This window comes from Scyliorhinus torazame, chromosome 17 (assembly GCF_047496885.1).
Source record: "Scyliorhinus torazame isolate Kashiwa2021f chromosome 17, sScyTor2.1, whole genome shotgun sequence".
Taxonomy (NCBI): Eukaryota; Metazoa; Chordata; class Chondrichthyes; order Carcharhiniformes; family Scyliorhinidae; genus Scyliorhinus; species Scyliorhinus torazame.
This window is the reverse complement of record NC_092723.1, coordinates 135794107-135811622: the sequence shown is the minus strand read 5'-3', so window position 1 is coordinate 135811622 and position 17516 is coordinate 135794107. Positions and strand designations below refer to the sequence as shown.

The 17516-nt window shown below is 42.7% G+C and overlaps 1 protein-coding gene across 6 annotated transcripts in view; it reads left to right on the top strand.

The window, feature by feature from the left end:
- Positions 1 to 17516, top strand: part of arhgap17a (Rho GTPase activating protein 17a) — a 169255-nt gene that overhangs the window by 114055 nt on the left and 37684 nt on the right. For all 6 annotated transcript variants that reach the window (XM_072481116.1, XM_072481111.1, XM_072481114.1 and 3 more), the window contains exons 8-16: positions 2023 to 2091; positions 2273 to 2354; positions 2806 to 2933; positions 6759 to 6870; positions 9168 to 9249; positions 9378 to 9458; positions 10708 to 10821; positions 14514 to 14605; positions 14804 to 14960. In XM_072481116.1, coding sequence (XP_072337217.1) covers positions 2023 to 2091; positions 2273 to 2354; positions 2806 to 2933; positions 6759 to 6870; positions 9168 to 9249; positions 9378 to 9458; positions 10708 to 10821; positions 14514 to 14605; positions 14804 to 14960 — 917 coding nt within the window. The remainder of the gene's footprint in view (positions 1 to 2022; positions 2092 to 2272; positions 2355 to 2805; positions 2934 to 6758; positions 6871 to 9167; positions 9250 to 9377; positions 9459 to 10707; positions 10822 to 14513; positions 14606 to 14803; positions 14961 to 17516) is intronic.

Below are 17516 nucleotides of genomic sequence, written 5' to 3'. Positions count from 1 at the left end.
CTTGTATGTTTCATAGATACATATACATATACATAGATACATAGAAGATAGGAGCAGGAGGAGGCCTTTTGGCCCTTCGGGTCTGCTCCGCCATTTATCGCGATCATGGCTGACCACCCAACTCAATAGCCTAATCCTGCTTTCTCCCCATAACTGTTGATCCCATTCGCCCCAAGTGCTATATCTAGGCACCTCTTGAATATATTCAATATTCCACTACTTCCACTGGCTCACCACTCTTTGGGTGAAGAAATGTCTTGTCATCTCTGTCCAAAATGGTTTACCCTGAATCCTCAGACTGACCCATGGTTCTGGACACACACACCAGTCAATAAGATCATCTATTATTCTTCTAAACTCTAATGGGTATAGACCTGGCCTGTTCAGCCTTTCTTCATTAGATCAACCTTTCCCAGGAATGAGTCGAGTTGAACCTTTTCTAAACTGCTTTTAACATCGTTATATCCTTTTACAAATAAGGAGACCAAAACTATACACCATACCCCAGATGTGGTCTCTCCTCAGGCCTTATACAGTTGCAGTAAAATATCCCTACTATAATATTCCATTTCCCTTGCAATATATGACAACATTCAATTTACCATCCGATCACTTGCTGTTTCTGCATTCTAACTTTTTGTGATTCATGTGAAAGGACCTCAAGCAAATGAAGTGTAATTGCATCAATATCTCCTCATTATATGTTGTTAAACCATGCAGCAGATTTAAGAAATCATGTTTTTTCCAGGAAAAAAAAGTCCAATTTTTTCACAAATGTTTCATTAAAAATTGGATGGATTTTGGAGAATACAGGATATGATAAATAGTTTGAGCTATAAAAATGGCTGGTAGTGAAGCTCATTGCTTCCTGAATTTTGAGGGATTCAGCATTTCATTCAAAACACCATGTTTCAATGTAGGGAATCAATACAGGGTCAAGCACTATTCATATTTGAACTGATGTCATTTTAGCCCCTGTTGGAACCAACCAACCTTTCCCTAAGCCTCAGTCCTTCACATGGAGTGATTTTAATACCTTGAATGATCTTTAGTTAGGAGTACGGAAGTGAAAGCCCACAATCTTTACTGATGCAGAATTCCAAGCAGGTGGGTGGAATTCTAATCCGAAAACCCAGAAAGAATCAGGTTTTGATTCTAAAGCACGTGTTTTTTTTAAACGTGACCCCTGTCTGGAGGCCCACCTGGCTGATGAGCTTGGCTTCTTGAAGCGGCAGTGTAGGAACACTTTAGGTTGTGTTGCTGGGGTGGCGATTGAGGTAGTGTTGTCAGCCATGGCTCAGTTGGTAGCACTCTCACTTCTGAATCACCAGATCTGGATTCATGTCCTGCTCCAGGGCTCGGGTACAAACTCAAATCTGACATTCCAGTGCAGCACTGAGGGAGAGGTATACTGTCTTTTGGATAAGGTATTAAACCAAGACCCCATCTGCCTGTTTCGGTGAATGTAAAAGATCCAATGAGACTTTCACTGAAGAACCGAGTTAAGCCTGGTGTCCAGCCAAAATTATTCCTCAATTAACATCACAAAACAAATTACCTCGTCATTATCATATTGTTGTTTGCGGAGATTGCTCATAATGACTGCCATGTTTCCTATATTGCAGCAATGACTACACTTCAAAAAGTACTTACTTGGCAGCACTTACTGAGATGGCCGGTGGTTGTGAAAAGCACAACTGACAGCATCATCTCCATAAGAGTTTTTTTTCTTTGTGGGGTAGTAAAGAGCAGTTTGTTTGGGCTGGAATGGGGGTTGTGATTGATCACGGATGTAGGTTGGTCAGTAATTATAAGGAAAGTTGAGTCTACTTACACAGTGGAAGCAGGTTAGCTTGGGGAGCTAGAGATGACGCACTCCTGCTTCTCTTGCCCCACAGGCATTAGTATTAATTAATTAGCAGGTAGTTGAGTGAAACAGTTTTTCACGCCTTTTAGTCAATACTGTGCATTATCTTGGCAGCTTTGTGTTTAGAGTTCCAAAAAAGTTATTTCTGTTCACAGGATCAACTTGCAGCTGATATGTACAACTTCATTTCTAAAGAAGGGGATTACGCAAGATATTTTGTAACGGTGAGTGTTTTGCATGGTGCATTGGCATTGACTCATTACATCATTTAGCTTTTTCATTCATCAAGTTTTTAAGATTTTTGCTGAGATTTATCAGAATTGTTTTTGATAGACTTATTGGTACTGCTTTTGTAAGCATTGAAGTTAATTGAATTTTTGTTGGCAATGTGCGTTCTGTTCTCAGTTATTGGAAGCACAAGCAGATTACCATAGAAAATCACTAGCAGTCTTGGAGCGAGTTCTCCCTACTATCCAAACCCAGCAAGGTATAGTATCAACAGCATTTAGTTGCATTATTCCTGTATGAGCATCAGCTGCATTTTATTTTTTTCTCGCTACTTTTACGCCCTTTGCTCTGAATTAATGCTTTCTCTGATTTTCTAGCTGAATGTTCATCCCCTTTTTCTGATTGATTAATATGCAGCCATCAGCAGTTTCTCCAGTTTGATTCGATAATCAATTAATTACAGCATTTAAATGTTTTGATAAATATCTTGGGTACCTAGAGAACTTATGAACTCCCCAGTGGAAGTATTTTGTGCAACATGTTGGCTTACCCAACGTAATCAGCATGTTTAATAAATAAATATTACAGAGAGACCTTATTAAACCGGAACTTCAAGCAATCATTGCAACAAAAGATTTCTTATGAAGATGATGCTGTCAGTTTATTTTGTTAATTGGAAAATTAATTTGCCTTTGCTTGATTTCACTTAGATACATGGACAGAGAAGCCTGCATTTGGAACTGCATTAGAGGAACACCTCAAGCGTAGCGGTCGTGAGATAGCACTCCCTATTGAGGCCTGTGTGATGATGTTGTTAGAAACTGGTATGAAAGAAGAGGTGAGTGCTGGTAAAAATGAAATGAAAATGAAAATCGCTCATTATCACAAGTAGGCTTCAAATGAAGTTACTGTGAAAAGCCCCTAGTCGCCACATTCCGGCGCTTGTTCGGGAGGCTGGTATGGGAATTGAACCGTGCTGCTGGCCTGCCTTGGTCTGCTTTAAAAGCCAGCGATTTAGCCCAGTGTGCTAAACCAGCCCCTGGTTGCTTAAAACATATCGGCACATGCATGACTAATCAAAATGCTAATTTCTAATCTAAGGAATATGCAACTCCTGCATCCTACTGCTTTCTTTAACAATCAGCATTCAATTTTAGAAACTATATAAACAGCAAGTCCTCAAACTTGTTCTATCATCCGTTCATGCCCTGGCTGATTTGCATATCAACTCCACTTTTCTGCCTGTGAAATAAAAGAGAGCAAGCCGGAGATACATTGGTATCCTCTCCTGTCTCTGTGTACTTCACTTTTACTGTTCAAACATGCATTTGGTTTTGTCACTGGAGTTTATTAAACGTGCAACAGAGTTGATCGTGCTTGACTTGTGTAACGTCTGACCTAGATGCAACAGCTTCAGTGATCTGGTGATATTAATAAGCACAGTTAGTTTTCTTAGAGTGCTGGGACCTTATTCCAACTACTACTGTTGGAATGAAAATCCTTGCATAAAATGTATTAGATGTTTAGATTCTAAAAATGTAACTTGGAATATGAATGAATGAACATTAACACATTGATACAGACTCCTTGTTTCAGGTTTCTGGTAGTTTAATGACCTCAACGAGAATGTCTTGTTGCAATAATGCATTTGGACTTGTTAACCTAGAAATGAAATGGTAGTAAATGCAGCCCAGCTGAGAATGCATCTATGCACATAATGTAGGAAAAAGAAGCAGCCTTGACTGTGACGCCTCTGGTTTAGTACCCTAGTGGTAGGATACTGTTTGGAGTCGCACATTAAGAATGTTCACTCCTGCATTGGTGGAGTAATTTCCCAGCAACCAAAAAACCATCTCTACAGAAGAGAGGAGAAAATAATATAAATTATTATAATCACAGACTCATAGCCCCAAATATTCATGGTCCATAACTTGCTTTGAAAATAGCAGCAAGTTAACAACTTATTGTTTATTCTCAAATGTAACGGCAGCCTCAGGTGAAAGCAACAGCGCACTTAAATGCAAATATCCAAAAGTTGCTGTCAGAGGTGAAAATTAACATTGAAATGGATTGAGCAGAGTGAAGTTTTTATATTTCCAAAATAGATACGAGGTAAGCGCGCCACAGAAAGTTCAGTGAAGAAATATTATGTCTAAATATGCTGTCAAGATCTGATAAAAGTTATTTTTTTAATAAGTTTAGAGTACCCAATTATTTTGTTCCAATTGAGGGGCAATTTAGTGTGGCCAATCCACATACTCTGCATATCTTTGGGTTGTGGGGATGAAACCCACAGAGACACTGGGAGAAAGTGTAAACTCAACACAGACAGTGACCCGGGGCCAGGATCGAACCCGGGTCCTCAGCACCTGAGGCAGCAGTGCTAACCACTGGGCCACCGTGCTGCCCTGTGATAAAAGTTAATTAGTGCCAGTGAGGCACTCTGGCACTGAAGATTATTATTATAAGCATAGAGACTCATTCTTTCAGGTATTAATTGTTGAGATTTAAATTTTTTTTAAACTTTCTCTTTTTCTCTCTCTCTCTCTCTCTCAATCCAATCTTACTTTTTCCTCCTCGTTTCTCTTTCTGTACATGATTTGTCATTAAATTCACCATTTTAGCTTGCACTCCCTTCTCAGTCATTGCATTGTTATTTTACAGTGATGGTTGTTTGCCCTGAAGAGGGTGTCATTGTGTTTTCATCTCACACTTTCAGCAATTTTCAAGCACAAAATATTCACTGGCAAGGGCAAGACTAACTAAAAGCAGATCCCATGCATGAGAGATTTTGGTCCATGCAGATATTACTGGGTTCACGTGCGGTTTGTAAAGATATTGTAATATCACAGTCATATCAGCACGGGAGAAGATTATTTGGCCCATGTCTGTGGCAGCCATTGGTAGAACAATCCAGTTAATCCCACTTAATCTCCATAACTCTGAGTTTATTTTCCTCAAGTGCCTATCCAATTTCCTTGAAAAATTATTGATCATCTCCGCTTTCACCACCCACATTAGCCTTGAGTTCTAGGTTATTACTATTTGCTGCGTATTAAAGTTCTTCCTTCGGCCCCCACCCCTGCATCTCTTTCCATCGATCTATTTCCACTCGTCCTTGTACCATTGGCTAATGGGAACAGCTTTCTTTGCCTACTTACCTAAATCTGTCAATTCTTCAACCTAAACGTATAGCTAAAATCACTGCTGTCATAACTGTTCTGGTAAATCTCCTCTGCACCCACGCAAAAGCCTTATCTTTCCTAAATTGTGGTGACCAAAACTGGACACAATACTCGGTTGGGGCTTAACCAAACGTTCAGCATAACTTCTCTTCTTTTGTACTCTGTGCTTCTATTTATTAATCCCAAGATCCTATATACCCTGATAACTACTCTCTCAGTATGTCCTGCCACCCTTAAAGATGCCATTAAGTCTATTTTGTCTTCTGCTTTCCCTTCTGCCAAAGTTGATCACCTCACACTTCTCGGTATTAAATTCCATCTCCTGCTTGCCGGCCCATTCTGCCAGCTCGTGTTCTGCTGTAGTCAATTGGTAACGTACTCTTCATTTGCCATGCCCCATTTTTGCATCATCGGTAAATTTTTACATTTTACTGTGTATTCCAAGATCCAAGTCATTGATATATACAAATCAAAAAAAAAGCAATGGTCCTAGCACTCACTCTTGGAAACACTACTATCTGTCATCCTCCACTCATTTGCCACAACCTACAGTTTTCTGTCCTTAAGCCAATTTTTTTAACTAACACTGACTCTCTTATTCCATGTTCATTAATTTTGTTAACTAGCCTTCAAATGGTATTTTGTCAAACACTTTCTTAAAAACCATATCAATACTGTCTATTGCATTCACCTCATCAACCTTCTCTATTCATCAAAAAAATCATTTAGAATAGTCAAACACAAGCTGGATCTCCTTAATTAACTAAACCTCTCCATGTGTTCATTTTTCCTTAGTTATTCATTCTAAAACTTACTCACCACTGATGTTAAATTGACTTGTAGTTACTCTATCCTTGCCTTTTTTTAATAAGGATGTCACATGTTCCACTTTTCAATCCTCTGGCAGCTCCCCGTATTTAGGAAGTTTGAAAGATTATGGTAACACGCTATTATATTGCACGCTATCTCCGTTACACATCCCTTTGTAATGTGCAATGCAAGCCCCGCGACCAGGAAACTTATCCACTTTAAACATAGCCTTTCTAGTCTATGCTGATTATCAATTTTCACATCATCCATTACCTCCGAACCATCGCTATTCCAACAGATATTTTTGTCAGTATCCTCTCCCTTCATAAACAATACAAAGTAGTCAACAAGTATTCCAGCCTTGCTGTACTCATCCAAGCAAAAAGCACCTGTTTTGTCCCGAATAGGCTCTACTACTGCCTAGTTACTATTTACATGCTGGGAGAAAATATTGGCTTCCTTTTTGTGTAAACTGCCATTCTATTCGCATGTTCTGTCTTGGTCAGTCTTATTTTTGTATTCACTTCCTCTCTCAATTTATTGTTTTTTGGCCTGGTTCACACTTGATGGAATTCACCTAATGTGCATCATGCATCCTCTGTTTTTATTTCCTCCTATTTTCTGTCACCCTCGTCATGTGTGATGATCATTTCCCTATTGTAACTCAGGGGCTGTTCCGGATTGCTGCTGGAGCCTCCAAACTGAAAAAACTAAAAGCTGCATTGGACTGCTCTACTGCCCAGCTTGAGGAATTCTATTCTGATCAACACGCTGTTGCAGGTATGTTAAAAGACCAAAACATTTTGGAGGTGACCAGTTCAAGGGTCAATGAAGCACCTCTTAACACAGTCAGTTTGAGGCAATTTGCCAGCCAACAAATGTCACAAAAACAAAAGTGACGGAAACAGGTCCCAGTTAAGTAAGAGAAAGAGCTGCAGGGTGCAGACTTTAAATAAAAAGGGCCATTTGGACAAAGGCACCTTTTTTGAGGAGTGGTGTTCTGCTTTACACTGCCATAGATCTGAAAGTGTGCTTGTGAGCTGGTATTTGAGTGTGTTCCGGAATCCAGGGAGAAGGCATCTCAGAAGATGTGATTGAAACCCTGTGAAGTGGGCCATTGTTAAAGCAGTGCTAGTGGGGGCGATATTTGGAGAGAATTCCAAGGAGAAATATTTGAATGTGAAGCTGGGGATCCCTCGTAACACAGAGGTTCAATGAGATTGTTTATTTTGGACTTTACTGACATCTGTGTAGGTCCTTGGGAAATCCATGGACATGTCTTGCTTGCATCTGTCATTTACTCTGTAGTGGTGTGTTCAACCATAGTTCATCTGTTAATTCGCATGTACCTCATATCCTGAATGTTTCAGTGTGAGATACATATTGTAAATTGTTTTATTTTTCTGAACTTGTGTAGTAAAGTTTTTATTTATCGGTTCAAAACTTGTGGAATCTTGTGGTTTTATCTAAACCAGTCTTGAATCTCATCCTTTATCTACTTTAAACAAAATATCATTGGAACCTAAACAGATCTCCCAGCCCATGTCCTGGGGGCTAGCCAAGGATCATAACTTAACACAGCAGTCCACATGGCATAGGTGGGACTCTAGTGCTGTTCCATGCGGAATTTCAGGATTTTGACCTAGCAAAATGAAAGAACAGCAATGTTTCCAAATTGGGGTGGTATTGTTTATAGGTGATTGTGTTTCCATGAGACTGCTGCCTCCAGGTGGTAAAAGTCTTGGGTTTGGAAGATCGTGTCGAAAGAAATCTTGGTGAGTTATTGGCGTGCATTTTGTAGATGGTACACTGTAGCCATGTTGTGCTATTGATGGAGGTGTGAATGTATAACACGAATGATGGGGTGCTGATCAGGTGGGTTACATTTTCCTGAATTGTGTCAAGCTTCTTGATTGTTGTTGGAGCTGTGCTCATCCAGGCAAGTGGGAGGTTATTCCATCAGAGTCCTCTTGTTTTGATAGTGGAAAGGCTTTGGAGAGGCAGGAGATGGATTACTTGTCACAGAATACCCAGACTCTGATCGTTTCTTTTAGCCACGGTATTTATGTGACTGATCCAGCTCAGTGACTGGTCATTGGTGACACCTCGGGAGGTTGATGGTGTAGACATTTGAAAATTTTCTGTGGTGGTTGCTGACATTTTTGTGGTGGAGTGAGAAGTGGTTAAACTCAACAGCCAAATAATTGGATTTTAATTTTCATAGAATCATAGTAGCTTTATAATGCAGAAGCAGGCCATTCAGCCCATCAAGTCTGCACCGAACCTTGGAAAGACTACCCTACCTAGACCTATGCCGTAGAGCACCCTAGTTACGCCCACGGCTCCACCCTATCCCCATAACCCAGTAGCTCCACCTAACCATTTGTACACTAAGGGGCAATTTAGCATGGCCAATCCAACCTGCACATCTTTGGACTGGGGAGGAAACCGTAGCACCCGGAGGAAACGCATGCAGACACGGAGAAAGTGCCAACTCTACACACAGTCACCAGAGGCTGAAATTGAACCTGGGTCCCTGACGTTGTGAGGCAGCAGTGCTTGCCAATGTGCTGCCCAGGAAACCACACATTTCGGTAGTATCAGGTTATTTGGCAGGCAGGATGGAAATGGTGGAGAGGAATAATTTGGGTAGAGCAAGCAAATTAGAGTGACTTCTTTAGTTTCTACACCCATTGATTGGGAAGACAACCATATTAGCAGATTGGAGCATTTGAGTACGTTTGGGATAGAAACTGACTGATGGGGCTGGTTAAACCGTATATTAACAGTATAAACTAAGCTCTCTCATGAAGAATAGATACTTAGGAGCAATACTGAAGGCAGCTGGTGACATTGTAAACACATCCTAGCATAAGTCAGCAACTTTTGGAAGGGGCTGCATTGAAGTAACAATAATTACCCTCTCAACTCATGTCCTGAGGCACGCTTTGTAATCTTATTCATTATTGTATGTATTGTGCATATTGAGAAGCTGGTTCACAAAATAAACCATTGCCATATTTAGATTGGCTTGGTGAGTCTCTTCTTCCTGATGGCCTTCGTCTCTTTGCCTCAAGGTGCCTTGAAATCGTATCTGAGAGAGTTGCCAGAACCTTTAATGACGTTCCAGCTCTATGACGAATGGGTCCAAGCTGCAAGGTGAGGACTCATCACATTGCATAATATTACACTTGCGTTTCATGCAGCTTTGCGTTAGTGTAAATAGTGTGGACATGTTGAACTAGCAATTTCCGAATGACTACAACTTTAGTTCTATTCTGTCACAGTGTACCAGAATCTGACAAGAAGTTACAAGCCCTCTGGGTAACCTGCAGCAAAATGCCAAAGTCAAACAGTTCAAACTTCAGGTACATGTTCTAAATCTTAAGATAGAGTCTATGGAAATGATGTGTCACAATTGAGACTTGAACACTGTTACAAATCAACAATGAAAAAAAGTTATTGTAAATATTTTTTAAATTCTATTTCCTGTAACCAGATAGTTTCCATTGTTAGTACAATTCTGAAATCAGATCTTATCATGCAATGCAGGTGTATTGGTAGTGGACGAGCAAGCTAGACACCATGAATTTTCTATGTTGTAGTAACTAAGAAATAGGAACTTACCTGACTTCCAAGCGGAGTTCGGGAACTATAAGTCCTGACATTCCAAAAGCTTCCGCATGTGCAATTCAATGTTGTGCGATCTACAGGCCAGGCACAAGTGTTAAGTGCGCCTGTGTGGGGTACGAAAAGGTGTTTAAAAACTTGCATCAGGAAACCAAGGAGTAGGTGTCATAACACAGGAGTCTCGGGACAGGGAGAGGCCCAAGGAGGTAGAGGATCAGGGAAGGAGCCTCCAGGAGGAGACTACCAACTGTAGGAACCACTAGGGAGAGGAGGAAAGAAGGAGGCTCTGAGCAGTAAATGTACAGCTATCGGCAGGCTCCAAATAGCGAATGCTCGGGAACAGCCTTGGGAGAACTGAAAAGACTGCAGAAAGTTGGTAATCTCTACTGTGAAGCATTGGAGCAAAGGTGTTTTGAATCCTTGGAGCAGTGGTGTTCTGCTTGACGTAACTAAAGAGCTGGAGTTGTGCCTGAGAGTTGGTGTTGGGGTGCAGACCCGGGAGTCCAGGGGCACGTAGACTCTGGAGATGAGATTTGAAACCCTGGGACGGGCAGTGTAAGTCGGGACAGCTTCTAGAGCTAATTCAGGGATTAGATCTGGAAATCCCCTCTGAGGGAGGCAGAATTTTAATGAGATTGTGTAACCCACAGTGGATACTGATATCTGGTTGAGTTGCTGAGAAATCCATGGGATCTGTCTTGGTCACATCAGCCATATATTGTGCAATGTCATGTCTTTGACCATATTTTACCTCATGTTGCTTCTGAATATTAGAGTATACAATGGATATTGTAAATTGCTTCACTTTTAATACTTTGTATACTAAAGCATTTATTCAAAAACTATGGAATCTCGAGTTTTATTATCTTAGTAAGCACCTGGGACCTTAAACATAAGAGAAATATGTTTCAGTGTTTGTAAACTTGATCATTCAGGCAAAATGGAATGTTCTCGAGAGGTGTAACCTAAATTGTCTTTGTTGAACAGGTATCTTATAAAATTTCTCTCAAAACTTGCACAGAATAGTGAAATCAACAAGATGACTCCTAGCAACATTGCAATTGTGTTGGGGCCCAACCTCCTGTGGGCTAAGAATGAAGGGTAAGAGCTTACTGCTTTTATTATGGTGATGCGCCGGCTAGATTTCAATTTTGGGACCCGACCTATTAGGGCTTAATGATAAAAGAGCTTGTTAAATAAAGAAGGCCACAGAGACCAAGTTGCAGCAGAACTTGAATTTGTTGTGCTATTTATTGTAGCCAAAGTTAATGTAATACTTTTCTCTGGATCATTGATTCCTACTTTAAAGCCAAGATATTTTAGGAATAAAACTGCCAGAATCCATAATCAGAAAAAGGATATTACAAAGAAGTCCATGGGTCAGATGATCAAACTCACTGTTATTCAATGTTGCCCTGGATTCTTATGAAGTTTTCATTCTAAAATTGGTTTCCATCTCAGTCCCTTTCTCTCACTTTAGACTTTAATTCCTTTAGTTCCTACCTCCTTTAGTTTTAATGTCTCGCCATATCACTCTGAATGTACGATGTGTGTTTGCAATTTCAAAATTCAGAGCATAATGAGATGAGCATGAGGCTACGTATAAGCATTTTGAAGGGAGTACATGGTTAAAATTATTTTTGCTACTGTTCTTTCTGATTTCCTTAAAAGGGGACAGCTTTATTTTTTTCATTATTATCTTTGCTAATGTTCTCTCTTCGGGAAGTTGGTTAGCTCGGTTGGCTGGACTGCTGTTTTGTGATGCAAAGCGATGCCAACAGCGTGGGTTTAATTATCGTACCGGCTGAGGTTACCATGAATGCCCCGCCTTCTCAACCTTGTCCCTCACCTTGGGTGACTCTCAGATTAAATCACCACCATTCAGCTCTCTCTCTCAAAAGAGAAGAGCAGCCTATGGACCTCTTGAGGCTATGGCAACTTTCAATATTCTCTCTGAAATGCCCTGCTGGGATTCTGTTCCATAGGCATCAGTTGCTCTTTATTCTCTCCATGTGTGTGCTTGGAGGGTATTCGATTTTGGCTGCATCAGAGCTTAGCTTGATCCTATCTGCACACTGAAAAGCAATTGGAGTTGAGACAGCTATAAGTGATCCCACAACCAACAGATCAGATCAAAGCTCTCCAGTTCTGTCGCATCTAGTTTCGGGTGGTGGTATTTTGTTGGATTTGTTTTTATTGTCAGGTGTACCGAGGTACAGTGAAAAGTATTGTGCGTACAGTCCAGACTGATCATTCCACACATGAAAAAAAACACAGGACATACAAAAGTACACAATGTAAATACATAGGCACAGGCAACAGGTGAGCACACTGGGTCAGTACTACTCAGTAGATGTGTGAGGAGATCAGTTCAGTCCATAAGAGGGTCATTCAGGAGTCTGGTAACAGCAGGGAAGAAGCTGTTTTTGAATCTGTTAGTGGGTGTTCTCAGACTTTTGTATCTCCTGCCCGATGGAAGAGTTGGAAGAGTGAATAACCCGGGTTGGAGGGGTCTTTGATTATGTTGCCCACTTTACCAAGGCAGTGGAAGTTGTAGACCGAGTCAATGGATGGGAGGCGGGTTCCCGTGGTGGACTGGGCTGTGTTCACGACTCTCTCTGTAGTTTCTTACAGTCTCGGGCTGAGCAACTGCCATGCTCGGCTGTGATGCAGCCAGATAGGGTGCTTTCTACAGTGCATCTGTAAAAATTGGTAAGAGTCAATGTGGACATGCCAAATTTCCTGAGGAAGTATAGGCGCTGTGGTGCTTTCTTGTTGGTGGTGTCGATGTGGGTGGACCGGGACAGATTTTTGGTGATGTTTGCACCTAGGAATTTGAAGCTGACAACCATCTCCACCTTGGCACTATTGATGTAGACAGGTGTGTGTTTGAAACTTTGCTTCCTGGAATCAATGACCAGCTCTTTAGTTTTGCTGACATTGAGGTAGAGATTGTTGTCATTACACCACTCCACTAGGTTCTCTATCTCCCTCCTGTACTCTGACTCATCGTTCAAGATCCGACCCACTACAGTCGTGTCATCAGCAAACTTGCAGATAGAGTTCGAGCCAGATTTTGCCACACAGTCGAGTGTAAATAGGGAATATAGTACGGCGCTAAGTACACATCCTTGCGGAGCCCCGGTATTGAGGACAATCGTGGAGGAGGTGTTGTTTATCCTTACTGATTGTGGTCTATGGGTCAGGAAGTTGAGGATCCCGTTGCAGAGGGAGGAGCCAAGTCCTAAGTTTTGGAGCTTTGACATGAGCTTGACTGGATGAATGGTGTTGAAGGTGGAGCTGTAGTCCATGAATAGGAGTCTGACGTAGGAGTCCTTGTTGTCGAGATGTACCAAAGATGAGTGTAGGGCCAGGGAGATGGCATCTGCCGTGGACTGGTTGTGGCGGTATGCGAATTGCAGTGGATCAAAGCATTCTGGCGGTGGACAATTAAACAACTAATGGGAAGAGGGGGCTCCATGCATCCCCATCCTCAATGATGGCGGACTCCAGCACATCAGTGCAAAGCACATAGTTGAAATGGTTCTAACCATCTTCAGTTAATACTGGGCTAGGGCGCAGTCAATTCCAGCCCCCCGTTACCCAGAGTCGCAACACAATTGAATGAACCAATAATTGTTAGTATCCGAGGAGTCGCAAATAGGGTTCAGTGTTGCACAGTCATCAGCGCGCATCCCAACTTCTGACCGTATCATAGAATCATAGACTTTGCAGTGCAGAAGGGGGCCATTCGGCCTATCGGGTCTGTACCAGCTCTTGGAAAGAGCATCCTAGTTAAGCCTTCGCCTCCACCCTATCCCAGTAATCCCACTGAACCTTTTGGACACTTCAGGGGCAATTCAGCATGGTCAGTCCAACCATTTTCCTTTGTGCTCGGTATGACTCCAACCAACCAAGATTTTCCTGCCTGATTCCCATCGACTCCAGTTTTGCTAAGGCTCCTTGATACCACACTCGATCAAATGCTGCCTTGATGTCAAGGGCAGTCATTCTCACCTTACCTCAGGAAATTCAGTTCTTTTGTCCATGTTTGAACCAAGGCTGTAATGAAGTCAATAGTTTAGTGACCCTGATGGAACAAACTGAGCGCCCGTAACAGCCTCCCCGAACAGGCGCCGGACTGTGGCGACTAGGGGCTTTTCACAGTAACTTCATTGAAGCCTACTTGTGGCAATAAGCTATTTTCATTTCATTTCACCACATGAACTGTAGCAATTCAAAAAGGCACCTCACCACTGCCACCTTAGGGGGAAGTATGGATGTGCAATAAATGCTGGCCTTGCCTGCAATATATCCAAATCCCCTGAAGGAATTTAAAAAAGGGAGGAGAAGGAGGAAAGAGTGATTCTTGTCCAAAAAATTGATTTAGAAATGAGAACAAGTAGTGGGGAGACTGAACACCGTGACTAGTCGAGCTTGTTTATGTAGGGTGATGGGAATACACAATCACGGCTTCTGAGCATTTGATTTATTCAACCTACATTAGTTATGTTAGTGGTTCTGTATTGGCAAGGTATTGTCATGGTAGCTCTTCTGATCCAGCTTATGAAGTTTATAGTAACATTTTATTGGCAAACTACAGGAACATTTCTGACGGTCAAGCGCTCACATATACCATTTTGTGTATATTTATTTGTGTCCTCAGAGGAATATTGTATGTCTGAAAGCTGCAATACAGATTCCAGGCAAATGATAATTTTGGAGTCTCCAACATGAATAAATTGTACACTTTTCAACATTTATAAATTTGCACCTATTTTTGTTCTTCCAAGAACGCTTGCAGACATGGCCGCAGCTACCTCTGTCCATGTAGTTACAATCATTGAGCCAATAATCCAGCATGCAGATTGGTTCTTCCCGGATGGTAAGTACTAGCTGGTGTTGTCTTTGTGTTTATTTGGCAACATAGTTACAAGCAGTTCTAATTTTGCCATTTCTTTTCACTGATATTATAGCTCATGAATTGCTACCTCAGTGCCTTTTGATCTGATTTAGCGACTGCTGTGTGGCACATGGAGGTTTTTACTCGTTTATATTGATTTTTTTAACTTTGTTTTAACAGATTTGGATTTCAATGTGTCAGGCATGTTTACACCAATGACACCTGCCAATCACCTTAATAATTTGTCCTTTATTGGAGGTGACTATGACAGTAGCACACTGGAGAGGAAAAGGCCTGTAAGTGTGGGAGTAGTTGAAGATTTACTGAAAAAAGACAGGTATGTTTGCACGTATGAAGGAAACCAATTAAATTTATGTATGAATTTATTTATGCTTATGAATAGTATATGTGCCATACTGTTGGACAAGGCCTGAATCAAGCAATAAGGGGAATTTGCAATTACGGCAATGCAGTCACCATGGGGGGCTTTAATCTTCATGTACACCGGGCAAATCAAATTGTTAAAGTAATAATAATCTTTTATTAGTGTCACAAGTAGTCTTACATTAACACTGCAATGAAGTTAATGAAAAGCCCCTAGTCACCACACTCCGGCACCTGTTCGGGTACACTGCGGGAGAATTCAGAATGTCCAATTTACCTAACAAGCACGTCTTTCGGGAATGTGGGAGGAAACCGGAGCGCCCAGAGGAAACCCACGCAGATATGGGGAGAACATGCAGACTCTGCACAGACAATGACCCAAGCCGGGAATCGAACCCGGGTCCCTAGCATTGTGAAGCAACAGTGCTAACCACTGTGCCACCGTGACGCCAGATTGGAAGATGAGTTTATGGAATGCTTTCAGGACAGTTTCTGAAAACAATGCATCATAAAACCAACCAGGCAGAAATTATTTTTAAATATTGTATTGTGTAATGAGGCAGGATAATCGCATATCTGGGGATCCTTTGGGTAAAGGCAATCATAATATGACAGAATTTCATATTGAGTTTGAGAATGATGTACATAAGCCTGAAACTAGAATATTAAAATTAAATGGAGCTAATGACAGAGGTATGAGTGGACAATTTGGCCAAGGTAAGTTAGGAAATTATATTAAGAGGCGTAACAGTCAATAAACAATGGCAAACATTTAAGTATTTCATAATTCTCAGTAAACTCTGCATTGAAAAATAAAAGTAATTGGGAACAATGATCCATTCCTGGCTAACTGAACAGGTTAAAGATTGTATTAGGTTAGAAGGAGAGGCTTCTAATATTGCCAAGAAGAGTAATAGACGTTTAACGGGATTCTCCGCAATCGGCGCCGGCGTCAAAAGCGGCGCGAACCATTGCAGCGTTGGGCCGACTGGAAGTAGCAGTATTCTCCGCACTTCCGGGGGCTAGGTGGACGCCGGAGGGGTTGGCCCGCGCCAGCCGTCGTCAAAGAGTCCGCGCATGCGCCAAAGGGCCGGCGTGATCCTGCGCATGCGCGGAACCGCCGCCCTATTCTGGCACATGCACAGGGGGTTGTCATCTCCACGCCGGCCATGGCGGAGCCCTACAGGGGCCGGCGTGGAAGGAAGAAGTGCCCCCACGGCACAGGCCCTTCCACAGATCGGTGGGCCCCGATCGCGGGCTAGGCCACATTGGGGGGGGGGGTGGGGGCCAGGGCCAGATCTCCCTGCCCCCCCCCCCCCCCCCCCCCCGCGGACCGCCCCAGCTGACTTACCTTCCAGGTCCCGCCGCGTGGGACCATGTCTAATCCACGCCGGCGGGACTGGCCAGAAACCTACGGCCGCCGGCGTGGATTAGACATGGTCCCACGCGGCGGGACCTGCGGGGGTGCTGCTGCCGCCAATAGCCCCCGACCAGCGTGGCGTGAACCCTGCCCCCGCCCGAAAACCGGCGCCGGCGAATACCCCCTCTCCGACCCGCGGGGGGGTCGGAGAATCCCGCCCCTGAGGTTTGGGAGAGTTTTAGAGATCAGGGAGGGTTGATCAAAAATTAATGAAAAAAGAAAATAGAATGTAAGAGCAAAGCAGAATTAAAAATCAATTGTAAGAGCTTCGCGAAGAATGCAAAAGAGAAATTATCATGGGTAATGAGGAAATTCAACCAATATTTTGTGTCTCTCTTCACAGTAGAAGACACAAAAAACAAATAGTGGGGAAGCAAGTGTAAGGTTCCTTCCTGTTTATTCCCTTTTTCCACTTTTATTTCGCCGTTATTCTTTTTAGATCCATGAATGATTAATGCACATGTATCTTTAAATTGAACTGCAGAATTCAGAAGTTGCAGGAGAGAATGCTCAGCTTGCCTCTGATGGTTTAAACGGGAGCTTCAGACTTGCCGGCACCAGAGAGAGAGATGGGGTGGGACCCGGTTTGATTTATTGGTTGGTGGCCATTGTATTTTCCCAAAAGGCCACACTCTGCCCGGTAAGAAGTGGTGATTGGATCCTATCCCAGTGGACTAATTTTCAGAGTCCCGAGGAGTTTCTGTTTCGGTTTGTCTTAAAGTACAGGGAGAAGCTCGCTCTCTCTCCTCCATGCGCTCTCTCTCTCCTCCATGCTCTCTCTCCTCCATTTTCTCTCTCTCTCTCTCTCTCTCTCTCTCTCTCTCTCTCTCTCTTTCTCCTCCATTCTCTCTCTCCCTCTCTCTCGCCTCAATTCTCTCTCACTCCTCCATGCTCTCTCCCCTCCATTCTCTCTCGCTCTCTCTAATCCTCTCTCGCTGTCTCTCCTCCATGCTCTCACTTTCTCACTCTCCTCTATGCTCTCTCTCCTCTCTCCCCTCCATGCACTCTCTCCCCGCCATGCGCTCTCTCCCCGCCATGCGCTCTCTCCCCGCCATGCGCTCTCTCCCCGCCATGCGCTCTCTCCCCGCC